This window comes from Solanum dulcamara, chromosome 5 (genome assembly GCF_947179165.1).
Source record: "Solanum dulcamara chromosome 5, daSolDulc1.2, whole genome shotgun sequence".
NCBI classification, from domain to species: domain Eukaryota; kingdom Viridiplantae; phylum Streptophyta; class Magnoliopsida; order Solanales; family Solanaceae; genus Solanum; species Solanum dulcamara.
In genome coordinates this window covers 41,311,903-41,324,642 of record NC_077241.1, presented here as the reverse complement: position 1 = coordinate 41,324,642, position 12,740 = coordinate 41,311,903, and the positions used below count along the sequence as shown (strand labels likewise).

Sequence of the window (12,740 nt, the reverse complement as noted above, 5' to 3'; positions counted from 1 at the left end):
GTTTGATGCTCACTTTTTCAAAATTAAAACTGAAGAACTGAATCGAGGTTTGATAAAACTGAACCAAAAAATCAAACGTTAGAGTTATGGGGTATTAGCGATATAGAAATTAATTATGAGTAAATCTAGGTATTACTTTATGAAAATATTTATTATTCATATATTAGTTATACATGTATTAATTATTTCATATTTTATTATCTATAAAATAATACATATATTTCCTAATAATCTTTATATATATATATATATATATTATGCGGACTTCTAAATCGTCAATCAAATAATATATTATTTTTATAAATAAATAATTTATTTTCTATTTATCTATCAATATTATATAAATTATACAAAAGATGATTCATGAATAACTTTAATTTTATCCGGACTATCAAAATTATATAATTTTTTAAATTCTGTATCAAGTAAAAACACGCACACGAGTTGAAACAGAGGAGTACGATATAGAGAAAAAAAAGAAAGGAGCGAGGGTGCAGTAAAAATGCGAAAACAAAAAGGAGTGTTAGAATGCAGCCAGCTGTCTTAGCTATCTCTCCTGGTAACCGGTGAAGCCAGTTAAAATTCCTAATAGTGTATTTTAATTTAATAATAATTAATAAGAGTAAATCTCCGAAAGAAATGATAAAAAGAGAGTAGCATAGGAGTGATGGTCAGTTGAGGAAATGCACCGTTGCTTCACATTGGCATAACCCCTTTTTGATCTTTCTAACATCAAAGAAGCAGCAGAAAATTGATTAAGCTGTGTGATATCCTCTGTTTCTTGAGGAAAAGAAATGGAGGCAAGTGCTGGAATGGTAGCTGGATCTCACAAGCGCAATGAGTTAGTTCGGATTCGACATGATTCTGATAGTGGGGTATCATTCTTCAATTCTCAATTCTGTTTTTTTGTTCTTAATTCAATAGAGCTGTTTTAGATCTGATTGGTTAAATTTCTGATCAATCCTATCTGGATTTTACTGAGATTTCTGATTAAGTTCCAATATTTTCATCAATCTCAACCTCAATTTAGTTTTCTTTTGGACCATTTTGGCTTCTGAATTTGTCTCACTGTTGGGTTTTAGATCTGACCTGCTCACAGTCTCTTGTTCACATTTCTGATAAAGTTTTGATCTTTTTATCAATTTGGACTTCAAAGTGTTCCATTATTTACTGGATTTTCCCATAGAATTTGGAAGTTTATTCATGTTAATTTTGATTCCTTGATATGCTTCAGTGTATTACTTTTCATTTTGGATTTGATTTTTATGCTGTGGTATCAAGATTTGACTTGTTTTTATTTTTGAAATGGGCGTATCAAGATTTGAGTTCTCTATAAATGACAAGTTGTTTTTTCCCCTTTCATGAGGGCCTTTTCACTCTTCAACACCCCACCTCCCACCTCACGCCCAGGGTTGCACATTTGGTACTTTTCACTCTTCAACACCCCACTTCCCACCTCAAGCCCAAGGTTGGACATCTAGTGCATGGGCAAATATAATTTGGGGGCCCAACATCTTGTAAAATGGTATCCTGCGTTGATACCATGTAAAATTAACTCGTGGGCTAAACACACACCCTTAAAGAGAGGAGGATTGTCTAAGCTTTATAAAGAGATTACAATCTCATTAACAGTGGATGTGGGACTTTTTCAGTCTTCAACATACACAAACTTGATGTTAATTCGTTACAGAAAGTTCTTTGAAAATGTACTTTTTGTTACATCAAATTTCAGCGGTTTTGCCTCTTGTGTTATCCTAGTAATTGATGTCTGCTTTAGGAGAAAGATAGGCATGTTCAATTCGGGGACTTCATTTTAGATCCACATATTAATTCAAGAGAGTATGGATTGTGAATATTTCTTTGATTTTTCCTTATATGTTTGGCACAAGAATGTCGATTAAAATTTAAGTCTATATATTTGGTTTAAGATCCCACATATCACATTTCGAGTAATCATTTCCTTTTTGGATGAACTGAGATGCTTTTTCTTCAGAATTACTTTAATGGACAACTATAAATTGGTGAAATTTTTTGATGTAAAAAGCAAAAAGATAATCACCTTTAAACGGAGTTATTAGAGTTCATTCACTTTGGGAGGCCTTCTTGAAATGGTTTGAATATACTAATTATTAGTTTCCAGTACCCTCCATCCAAATGAATAGATGACCCTTCTGCTTCTAGTTTATTAGACTGAAGCTGAAGTAGGTTTGCGTGTATCTATTGGTTAATCGAAATTCCTGTTAATTTAAGCGGACATTTTGGTGCAGCCGAAACCCTTGAAGCCTCTCAATAGTCAAATATGCCAAATTTGTGGTGATACTGTTGGGTTGAATGCTAGTGGTGATGTATTCATCGCTTGTAATGAGTGTGCCTTTCCTGTTTGCCGGGCTTGTTATGAGTACGAGCGTAAAGATGGAAATCAATCGTGTCCACAATGCAAGACCAGATACAAGAGGTTCAAGGGTGAGTTCATTATCTTTTTCTGTTGCTTTTTTGGTTCCTTGCGCTTTCATTTTTGCTTCTAAACTGAACTTTTGAAACTAAATCATTGCTTGGTCAATGTATTAGGGAGTCCACGAGTAGATGGAGATGATGACGAGGAAGATGTTGATGACATCGACAATGAGTTCAATTATGCCCAAGGAAACAGCAAGGCCAGACAGCAATGGCATGGTGATGATGCTGGTCTCTCTTCATCCTCTAGACACGAATCTCAGCAACCGATCCCTCTTCTTACAAATGGCCAGCCAGTGAGTGATAATGTGCTTATATTGTCATTGTTGTTGCTTTGGCTGTGTTTTTGTTTCATTAATCTGTTGTACAAGAACCCCCTAGGAGGTCCTTGCTTTGCATCCTTATTTGGGAGTGAAGTGTAGTTGATTGGATTTTCTGCAGGAAACTCAGTTTTGAATGATTGTTGCTTCAAATGAATTAATTTTTAATGTACTATTAAAATAATTACTTATTTAGCCAATCAGACATGGTCTTGGGTCCTTAATTATTGAGTGTCCCATGAAGCAAAACCTAAGCATTATTTTAAGTCCTTTTCCTTGCACTAAACTTTACAACAATCTCTACAAATTTTGATGCTTGACTGTCCTGCTTGTCTTTCTGATTATTTTCGAAATCAAAACTTTTGAACATCTGACTGTGGTTTACCGCTGATGGATGAAAATTGAAACGGCCCCCGTTTCAATTGGATTGGCTGTGTTCTGCATAACAATTTTGTCCACTGGGTGATTTTACTGCTTATATGCTTTGACCTTGAAAACCAGATTTGAAGCAAATGGTGTTATATATGGTGAATGAACTGACCTAATATGTTTATTTGATAATTTATTCACCAAAATGGTGGATTTTTGGAAAAATCCTTACCTATTGGCAAGATACTACTTTTTTTTATTTTTCTGGCAAGTGTACTGAACTCTTCTAAACATAGTCCCCGGCACATTGTTTTTTTCTAAAGAAAAGGTGTCTTTCTGCTGGTCTTAGGTTTCTGGTGATTTTCCTAGTGCAACAACTGATACACAATCTGTAAGAAGTATGTCAGGACCCTTGGGCCCTGGAGACAAGCATGCATCCCTGTCTTATGTTGATCCAAGACAGCCCGGTACGGGCCTACTTGAATATATTCTTTAGTTGACTGAAATAGTGTATTAAAACACTTTGGTCGTCCTCTAAACTTCTGATAATTTCATACTTTTGCAGTTCCTGTCAGAATTGTGGACCCCTCAAAGGACTTGAATTCTTACGGGCTTGGAAGTGTTGACTGGAAGGAGAGAGTAGAGGGTTGGAAACTGAAACAGGAGAGAAATCTGGTGCATTCGACAAACAGATATGCAGAAGGGAAAGGCGGAGATATTGAAGGGACAGGATCAAATGGAGAAGAGCTACAAATGTAAGCATCTTATTGAATAAATGAAAAATATTTAGGGAACATCGATATATTATAGATGACTGGATCAAAGTTTCGCTCCTTCCTCTAAGAACTCCAGCACTGATATCCATCTCACTGCAAACTGGAACTGTTATGATGTCCGTCTCACCATCACTGCTAAAATTTGTAGTACTTAGTTTGGGAAATGAATTTCCTTTGTATTGTCCTGGAACTGTTTCTCTTTATTTGTCAATCTTTCTTGGTTTTGTAATACTGTTTTCCCGTTGTTTCATCCTTATTCAGGATGCTGCAAGAAAATATAATTCATAACTATGATACTGGTTTTCTCTTTGACAGGGCTGATGATGCTCGCCAACCTATGAGCCGTGTGGTGCCTATTCCTTCATCCCACCTTACCCCATATCGGGTTGTAATCATTTTGCGGTTGATCATCTTGGGATTTTTCATGCAATACCGTCTAACTCATCCAGTGAATGATGCATATCCTCTGTGGCTAGTATCAGTTATTTGTGAGGTCTGGTTTGCCTTGTCCTGGCTTCTTGATCAGTTTCCCAAATGGTCACCAATCAATCGTGAGACATACCTTGACAGGCTAGCTTTGAGGTTAGTTGCTATGAAACTCTCAGGGATAAATTGTTTGATTAATGGAAGGTTTCAAATATTTCACTTCCTTTTAGGATAAATACTACGTTTTGAATCCCGTTGTCTAGTTTCAGTCTTGAAAGTCTTTTCCTCACTTTCTCAGACATGATAGAGAAGGGGAGCCTTCCCAGCTTGCACCTGTTGATGTCTTTGTCAGTACAGTGGATCCTTTGAAAGAACCTCCTCTCATTACTGCAAACACAGTGTTGTCCATCCTTGCTGTTGATTATCCTGTGGACAAGGTCTCATGCTATGTGTCAGATGATGGTTCAGCAATGCTAACGTTTGAATCCCTTTCTGAGACTGCAGAGTTTGCAAGGAAATGGGTTCCCTTCTGCAAGAAGTTCAGCATTGAGCCTCGGGCCCCTGAATTTTATTTTGCTCAAAAGATAGATTATTTGAAGGACAAGGTTCAGCCTTCTTTTGTGAAAGAGCGCAGGGCAATGAAGGTACAAAGGAAACGTCAATGTGTTGAATTTAGCAATGGGGACTTTGTGCATATCATTTAATTGATTGTATTGGTATGCTATGTTGCTTGGACTCTTCGAAAATGTCAACCGGTGTGTGTTGATTCTCCAAAAGTAGCGTATTTTTGGAGAATCCGACATGGGTGCGGCATCGAAAGTGAAGAGTCCATGCAACTTAGTTGGTATGTAGGCGACTAGGCATCATGTCTTATAAATAACACTTCTTTTTGATGGTAGTTGATTGTTATTCACCAAATGCTCCATTAGTTGAACTCTATTATTTTTGATAGGATTGTGAAAGGCTGAAAGTCTAAGATCCCTTAACGAATCAATGTTTACAGTATAAGTAGGTGTGGAGATTACTTTAGCCTGAAAGTTTATTGGTTAGCTGTACAGTGATTTACATAGATCATTTGCAAAGTTCTGCGAGTTGGGAAAGCTCAGGCCTCTCCGTTGCTAGATTTATATGTCGATAATACTGCTGAAATTCCCTTTTCTCTGCAATAAACATTTTACCAATCAAATAATTATAATAATCTTACAATTATGACTTTGCAGAGGGAATATGAAGAATTTAAAATACGAATCAATGCTCTTGTTGCAAAAGCACAAAAAATGCCTGAAGAAGGTTGGACGATGCAAGATGGAACAGCTTGGCCTGGAAATAACCCTAGGGATCATCCTGGAATGATCCAGGTATTCTTTATGTTTCTAATTATGTGTAGGTTCATTCACTGTACACATTGTCCTGTTTTTAATTAATTACTTCGAATTATAGGTCTTTTTGGGGCACAGCGGCGGCCTTGATACTGATGGAAATGAACTTCCTCGTCTGGTTTATGTTTCTCGTGAAAAGCGACCAGGTTTTCAACACCACAAGAAAGCTGGAGCTATGAATGCTTTGGTAGGCAACTGATAATTACAATATGAATGAGATATTCCAATTTTATTGAGCATGTCATCAAGTTGAATAATTCTATTTTATACAAACCTCATGATTGTGCTGATGCAGAATGTCTCATAGCATACTGATGATGTTGCTCTCATTATGCCATCTTATATTATTCTCTCGTGTGATGTTTCATTTTATTTAAGCTATATCTTCAATTTTCTGCAGATTCGTGTTTCTGCAGTTCTTACCAATGGAGCATATCTTTTAAATGTCGACTGTGATCACTACTTCAACAACAGCAAAGCACTTAAAGAAGCTATGTGTTTCCTCATGGATCCTGTTCTTGGAAAGAAGACATGCTATGTTCAGTTCCCTCAACGATTTGATGGCATTGACTTGCACGACCGATATGCTAACCGCAACATTGTGTTCTTTGATGTAAGTGTCACATACACATTACCCAAATTGCTTATCAACCACCTCTGGTATGTCAGGGTCATGTTTAAGTTGGAGTGCTCATTTCATTATGTTCATGTTTCACAGATAAACTTGAAAGGGTTGGATGGTCTTCAGGGTCCTATGTATGTGGGAACTGGGTGTTGTTTTAACAGGCAGGCCCTATACGGGTATGATCCTGTCTTAACTGAGGCTGATTTGGAGCCGAACATCATTGTGAAGAGCTGTTGTGGTGGGTCAAGGAAGAAGGGAAGGAGTGGAAACAAGAAATACATTGATAAGAAGAGGGCTGTAAAAAGAACAGAATCTACTATCCCAATTTTCAATATGGAAGACATTGAAGAAGGCGTAGAAGGTATATCCTTGGAAAATCTTGGTCCATCCTCTGTGGTAAAATTAAGTATTCTACTTAAGTCAATATCGTCTTAAAGCATCTAACTTCTGAGTGATTACAATTAAGATATACTTGGGAAGTATTACACTTTGACATTGTCACGATCCAAGCCTATGGCTTAGACGTGACACGGCGAATGAGGAATCCGGAGGTACCTCACCCAAGCCTCTTAGCATTCAATTAGCTTTTTATAGGTAATGACATTCAAAAACAAGTGGGAATAAAGGGATAATGGGACTGAGGGAAATAACATGGAATAAGAGTCAAAAGTCAAACTTTAACATCATACATTTATGTCCAAGCATAACTCTACTAAAAAGACTTGGCGGGGGGGGGCTAAGACATGTCCCTAGCTCACCCCTCATAATAAGTGTGAAAAGTATCAAAAGTAATCAAGAGTCTATATGTGTCATAAGCTAGAAAAGGAAAGGGGATGATGTTCCCAAAACATGGGAACTCACCAATTATGTAGCCTTCAACGCAATCAACTAGCCACGTGGAAGAGAGTGTGGAGCAACGCCAGTCCCTACATGGTGATATCATGTAGGCAAAAGAGTATGCATTAGTACTTTGAATGTACTAAGTATGTAGGCATGCATGAACATTAAGAAACATTTGAACATTAATGTAGTATGAGACATAGTGTAATGCATGCATAATAAATCATGAGAATCACATTTGAAACATTCATTTTGTGGGAAAATGACCGTAACCGACATTTAAGACCATGTGAGCTATTACATGAAATCCAACATAATCCCATACATTGGTACGGGGAAACTACTTGTCGGGTAGAATTCCGTCAACTTCATTCATTTGTTTAACTTTAACTTTAAGGACTATTTGTGGATTCATTAGCCTAAGCCTACAAGGGCTCCTATGTTGGCGCATGGTTAATGAGAAGGGGTTGCTACTAGGATTCCCTTACCGAATTGCACCTCAATGCCCCATTCGGTGCTAAGTCAATCCCATAGAAATAGTTCATATAATAAGAACATAATCATTTACATAGCTTTAAGTCAACGAAACGTCATTTGACGGAATAGCTCATTAAAACCTTTCATTTGATTCACACAAGTGAGAATTGACCTTTCACAAGTGGAATTCAACATTTTATAATCATTTCATCATTCTTTCATTTCATAAGACTCTCTTTAATCATAAACATTTGCTTTCATGAACTTTCATTTTGGAGTCAAAGCTTTCATTTCAACTTCATTGAGAACATAAAAGAACTAGGTGGGTTATATTCACTTCAACCTTCAAATCATTTAAAATGATGCTTTCATGTATGAGAGTAATGAAATGCATCAATTAAGATATCTTTGAAACAACCCACCAAAACGCCTTGAAACCTTTTCATGCCTTCATATAAGGACCTTTAATAAAATCATCAATGTCATGTAAATAAGAGTCAATATAAGTCAATACAACATCAACAGACTTTGAGAGCACTAGAGAGGTTAGGGTTTTGAGATCTTAGAACGAGAGTGAGGGAAATGAGTTTGGAAAGGCTCAGGGTCCTTTATATAGAGTCAATTTAGTCCCCAAAACGATCACACTTCAACATTAAAACATAGAAAAAGACCAACATACCCCTATTAAATCTGGCTGAACTGGGCTTCATGGGGACCCTTCACGGTTCGTGGTGCTCACCACGGTTCGTGGTGGGGTCCCGTGTTAAATGACTTGGGAAAAAGATTTTGGAAGTCTTTAGGGGGTCTCTGAACTTTCTCTACGGAGACCTTCACGGTCCGCGGAGGGCATCACGGTCCGTGAACTGTGGCCATGGTGCAAGTCCTACAGGAGGCCTGCAGAGTGAAACACACCACGGTCCATGAAGAGCTCCACGGCCCGTGGTGGTCACCCTTGGCCATCGCCTCAAAAAGTTTCTTGGGGCTTCAGGGGAGGGGTCACCATGGAGGGCACTACGGTTCATGGTGCTCACCACGGTCCGTGGTCCCTTCCCTGCAGGTCTGAGTCTCTAAATCTCCACCGTCCGTGGTGCTCACCACGGTCCGTGGTGCTCACCACGGCCCGTGATGGCCTTCCGTGGTCATCACTGATGCCAATTTTCTGTATTTTCCTGAGATTTCATCCTTTGTTCCTCGTTTTAGGACTTTCCAATTTCTGGGGTCTTACAGACATGCTCTTAAGGTTTGGTTCTATCATATATATGTATGACAGGTCTGGAAGCAAACTGTGATAACATTTTTATGATATTTCCCCATTGATCCTTCATTCAGCAGTATGTCTTGAAAAGTCAATTTAGCTGAATGTGATTATTGTAACTTTCAACTCTTATACTGTTCTGTGATTATTTGACACACCAATTTTTTCAATCCTCCCAACTTCTCAACCTGTCTCATAGCTGAGGCTGCTAAATGTATGAATACCCTTAACACAGTGTTGTTTGTTTACTGTTTTCGTTGGATTTGCAGGATATGATGAGGAGAAGTCGCTGCTTATGTCACAGAAGAGCTTGGAGAAGCGGTTTGGTCAATCACCAGTGTTCATTGCTGCCACTTTTATGGAACAAGGAGGCATTCCCCCATCCACTAATCCTGCAACTCTTTTGAAAGAAGCAATCCATGTTATTAGCTGTGGCTATGAGGACAAGACTGAATGGGGAAAAGAGGTACAACAATATTGAGTTATATACTGTTATGACTTAGATGTCCATTTTGCTTGGCTGTATTGATCTTATTGTGGCACAAAAGCCCTTATTAAGCGTTTGTGGTTTCCTATCAGATTGGGTGGATCTACGGATCTGTCACTGAAGATATTTTGACTGGTTTTAAGATGCATGCACGAGGATGGTATTCCATATACTGCATGCCTCCCCGGCCAGCATTTAAAGGGTCTGCTCCTATCAATCTCTCTGATCGTTTAAACCAGGTGCTCCGGTGGGCCTTGGGTTCTGTTGAAATCCTGTTGAGTAGGCATTGCCCAATATGGTATGGCTACAGTGGCAGATTGATACTTCTGGAGAGATTAGCATATATTAACACCATTGTCTATCCTATCACATCTTTACCTTTGCTTGCTTACTGTACGCTTCCTGCCATCTGTCTTCTGACGGGGAAATTTATCATTCCTGAGGTAAAAAAGTTCCATTCAGATTGCTTTATGCTGTTAAGTTTAAATAGGTGATTGAAGCATTGAATACCAATAGGATGATTTCCACGCGGTACTTGTCCAATTAGAGAGGGCTGGGTATACCAACTTCTCACACTGAAATGATCCCCTGGTGTGTGGTGGGAAGGGAATCTGTGTAAAGAATAAAAAAGTTGAAAATAGGAGAAGAGAAAATACTATTTTGTTTCCTCTTCCTCGTATTATCCTCCTCTTAGCGCCTGTCAAAATTCTATTCTGTGTCTTCATGCGGAGAACTATTTTGCTCTTCTGATTTTAGTCTAATGGTTTTCTTTACTTTGGATGGGACTGTTTGTTCACCCCTCTAGATATATCTATACTCAAGCTTGCCCGTAGTTATGGTCTTGATCCCCTTAGCTTGTATGTACATTTCTGAAGTACTGTATGTTTATCAATGATTCTGAATTACCTGCAGATAAGCAACTATGCTGGCATGTGGTTCATTCTTCTCTTCCTTTCCATTTTCGCAACTGGTATATTGGAGCTTAGGTGGAGTGGTGTGAGTATTGAAGACTGGTGGAGAAATGAACAGTTCTGGGTCATTGGTGGTACATCGGCTCACTTGTTTGCAGTTTTCCAAGGTCTACTGAAAGTGCTTGCTGGGATTGATACCAACTTTACAGTCACGTCAAAGGCAAACGATGAGGATGGGGATTTTGCAGAGCTTTATGTGTTCAAATGGACGACTCTGCTTATTCCTCCCACAGCGATCCTTATTGTGAATCTGGTAGGAATTGTGGCGGGTGTTTCGTATGCCATAAACAGTGGATATCAATCATGGGGTCCTCTATTTGGGAAGTTGTTCTTTGCCATTTGGGTCATTGTCCACTTGTACCCTTTCCTCAAAGGTTTGTTGGGACGTCAGAATCGTACTCCTACCATTGTCATTGTCTGGGCTGTTCTCCTTGCATCCATATTCTCATTGCTTTGGGTGCGCATCGATCCCTTCACATCAGACGCTACAAAGACTGCTACAAGAGGTCAATGTGGCGTCAATTGCTAGTGAGAAGTTTCATGGTAAGAAAAATTTGCTAATGCATTCCCTTGTTGTATATAAGAAAACTAAGGCGCTCTCGAGTCCTATGGTCATGTTGTACCACTGTTGTCAGTCAGAAGGAGTGTGATGCATGAAAGACATCAAACTCTATTGGATTTTTGCCTTTTGTTTGTATACCTTTTACCTGTCTCAGATGTTCATGCAAGCCCTGTAACTTATGATGTGGAGAATTTTGAATTTGATTTTGTTATCGTTGGTGCAGTATCGTTCGACCCTCTTCCTTAAAGAGATGATATGTTTCTGATTTAACTTTGGAGGTGTTAATATGTTTTCATTGACAAACTTTCTCATGCAATGCATTCGTCCATTCAACTGCACTGCAGAAGAAAATTATCGACTATGCATACAATGCAAGCATGTTGGAAGTGTACTTTGAAGGAAGTCTTCTACTAGGTGCATAAAATTAATATTAGGGGACGCGAATTGAAAAAAGTTCTAATATTTATTTTTGATCTTCACTCTCTTTGAGAGAGTGAAATATACTCACTTTGCCACGTAGACATTTAGGGAGGTAATAATTTCGATTTTAAATAGTTCAGGGGGGTAATAAGATCCCCGTAAAGTATAAATGTGTAGTTAAAAATTCAATAATGGGTTGGAAGTCATTTGACTATTTTCTCTTATTTTATCTAAGAGAAATGATTAGAGGATTAAACGTGATAAAAAGAGCTTAAAAATCACTTTAAAATAAGTAAATTCAAACACTCACTTATTAATGACTAAATAAATTGGGTAAGTGATTTGATGATGAATTTAGTGGATGATAGCTGATATTTTGTGTACTTCTATTTCTTCTATAATATATGTTATGTTATGTGTTTCACTGGTAACCTAATAAAAAAGTAGGGGATGAATTTAGTGGATGATAACTGATATTTCTTCTATGAAATAGGTTACGTTACGTGGTTCACCGGTAACCTAATCAAAAAATAAAGTAACGAAACAATAACGAATATAATATTTTTATGTTGAAAACACTTGGCTCACAAGGATAAAGAAATCAAATCTACAACTCTATAAGATTTTTTCTAACTTCACAAAAATGCTAAGCCACAACAAATTGAGATTACAATCTTTGCAATCCTCGGAACTAACTTTAATTTCTAACTTCAACAATCTCTCAGATTGTTGAACCCCACTTCTGCTAACCCTAATTTGATGCTTACACAATTCAATATTATTCCCTAAACAATTTCAGGAAAGCAATAAATTACATCTTGATTGAATTTTCTAATACTTAAAAACTAGACTTAGAGATCGTATAACACATGACTATGTATCAAATTCTTCAAGCTTGTTCTTCATATTAGCTACATCTCAATCTTTAGTCAGAACTCTCCCAAATATTATAGTCTTTGCTTCTCTGATTGTTTTCTATTTTTTTCTTTCAATGTAAGAGCGTGAATCTCATTGAAGAATACCTTGTGTATTTATAGCTATTAACCATACCTCTTAGTTGGCTTAGAACCTCTGTTAAAAAGGACTTCTATTCAGGTGTGTTTTGTGTAGACTAACGATCCTTTCTGCTCTGGGATTTCTCTTATTCGAAGAGTTCTAACTCAAGTTTGACTGTTGACGCCTGAAAGGGTAACACATACCTATTACATGAACATATTTCATCACCTTGGCAAATGTCAAAACAATCTAAACTCAACAATTTTTTTTTTGATGATGACAAATCTATATTCGTTGTGAGTTATGCTTAATCTGTTCCAAATAGTTCAAGTCTAAACAAAGCATCAAAGAACACATGTTATTTGAATTATGTTAGAATAATG

At 37.6% G+C, this 12,740-nt stretch overlaps 1 protein-coding gene across 1 annotated transcript; it reads left to right on the top strand.

Annotated features, from left to right (window-relative positions):
• Window positions 1–636: 636 nt before the first annotated feature.
• On the top strand, window positions 637–11,211 carry LOC129889151 (cellulose synthase A catalytic subunit 1 [UDP-forming]). Its single transcript, XM_055964340.1, has 14 exons — window positions 637–875; window positions 2,268–2,463; window positions 2,569–2,750; window positions 3,493–3,610; window positions 3,709–3,898; window positions 4,235–4,501; window positions 4,644–4,989; window positions 5,566–5,703; window positions 5,786–5,911; window positions 6,125–6,337; window positions 6,443–6,710; window positions 9,191–9,387; window positions 9,501–9,851; window positions 10,321–11,211. The coding sequence occupies exons 1-14, from the start codon at window positions 795–797 to the stop codon at window positions 10,906–10,908; spliced, it is 3,261 nt and encodes a 1,086-aa protein (XP_055820315.1). The 5' UTR covers window positions 637–794; the 3' UTR covers window positions 10,909–11,211.
• The last annotated feature ends 1,529 nt before the right edge of the window (window positions 11,212–12,740 follow it).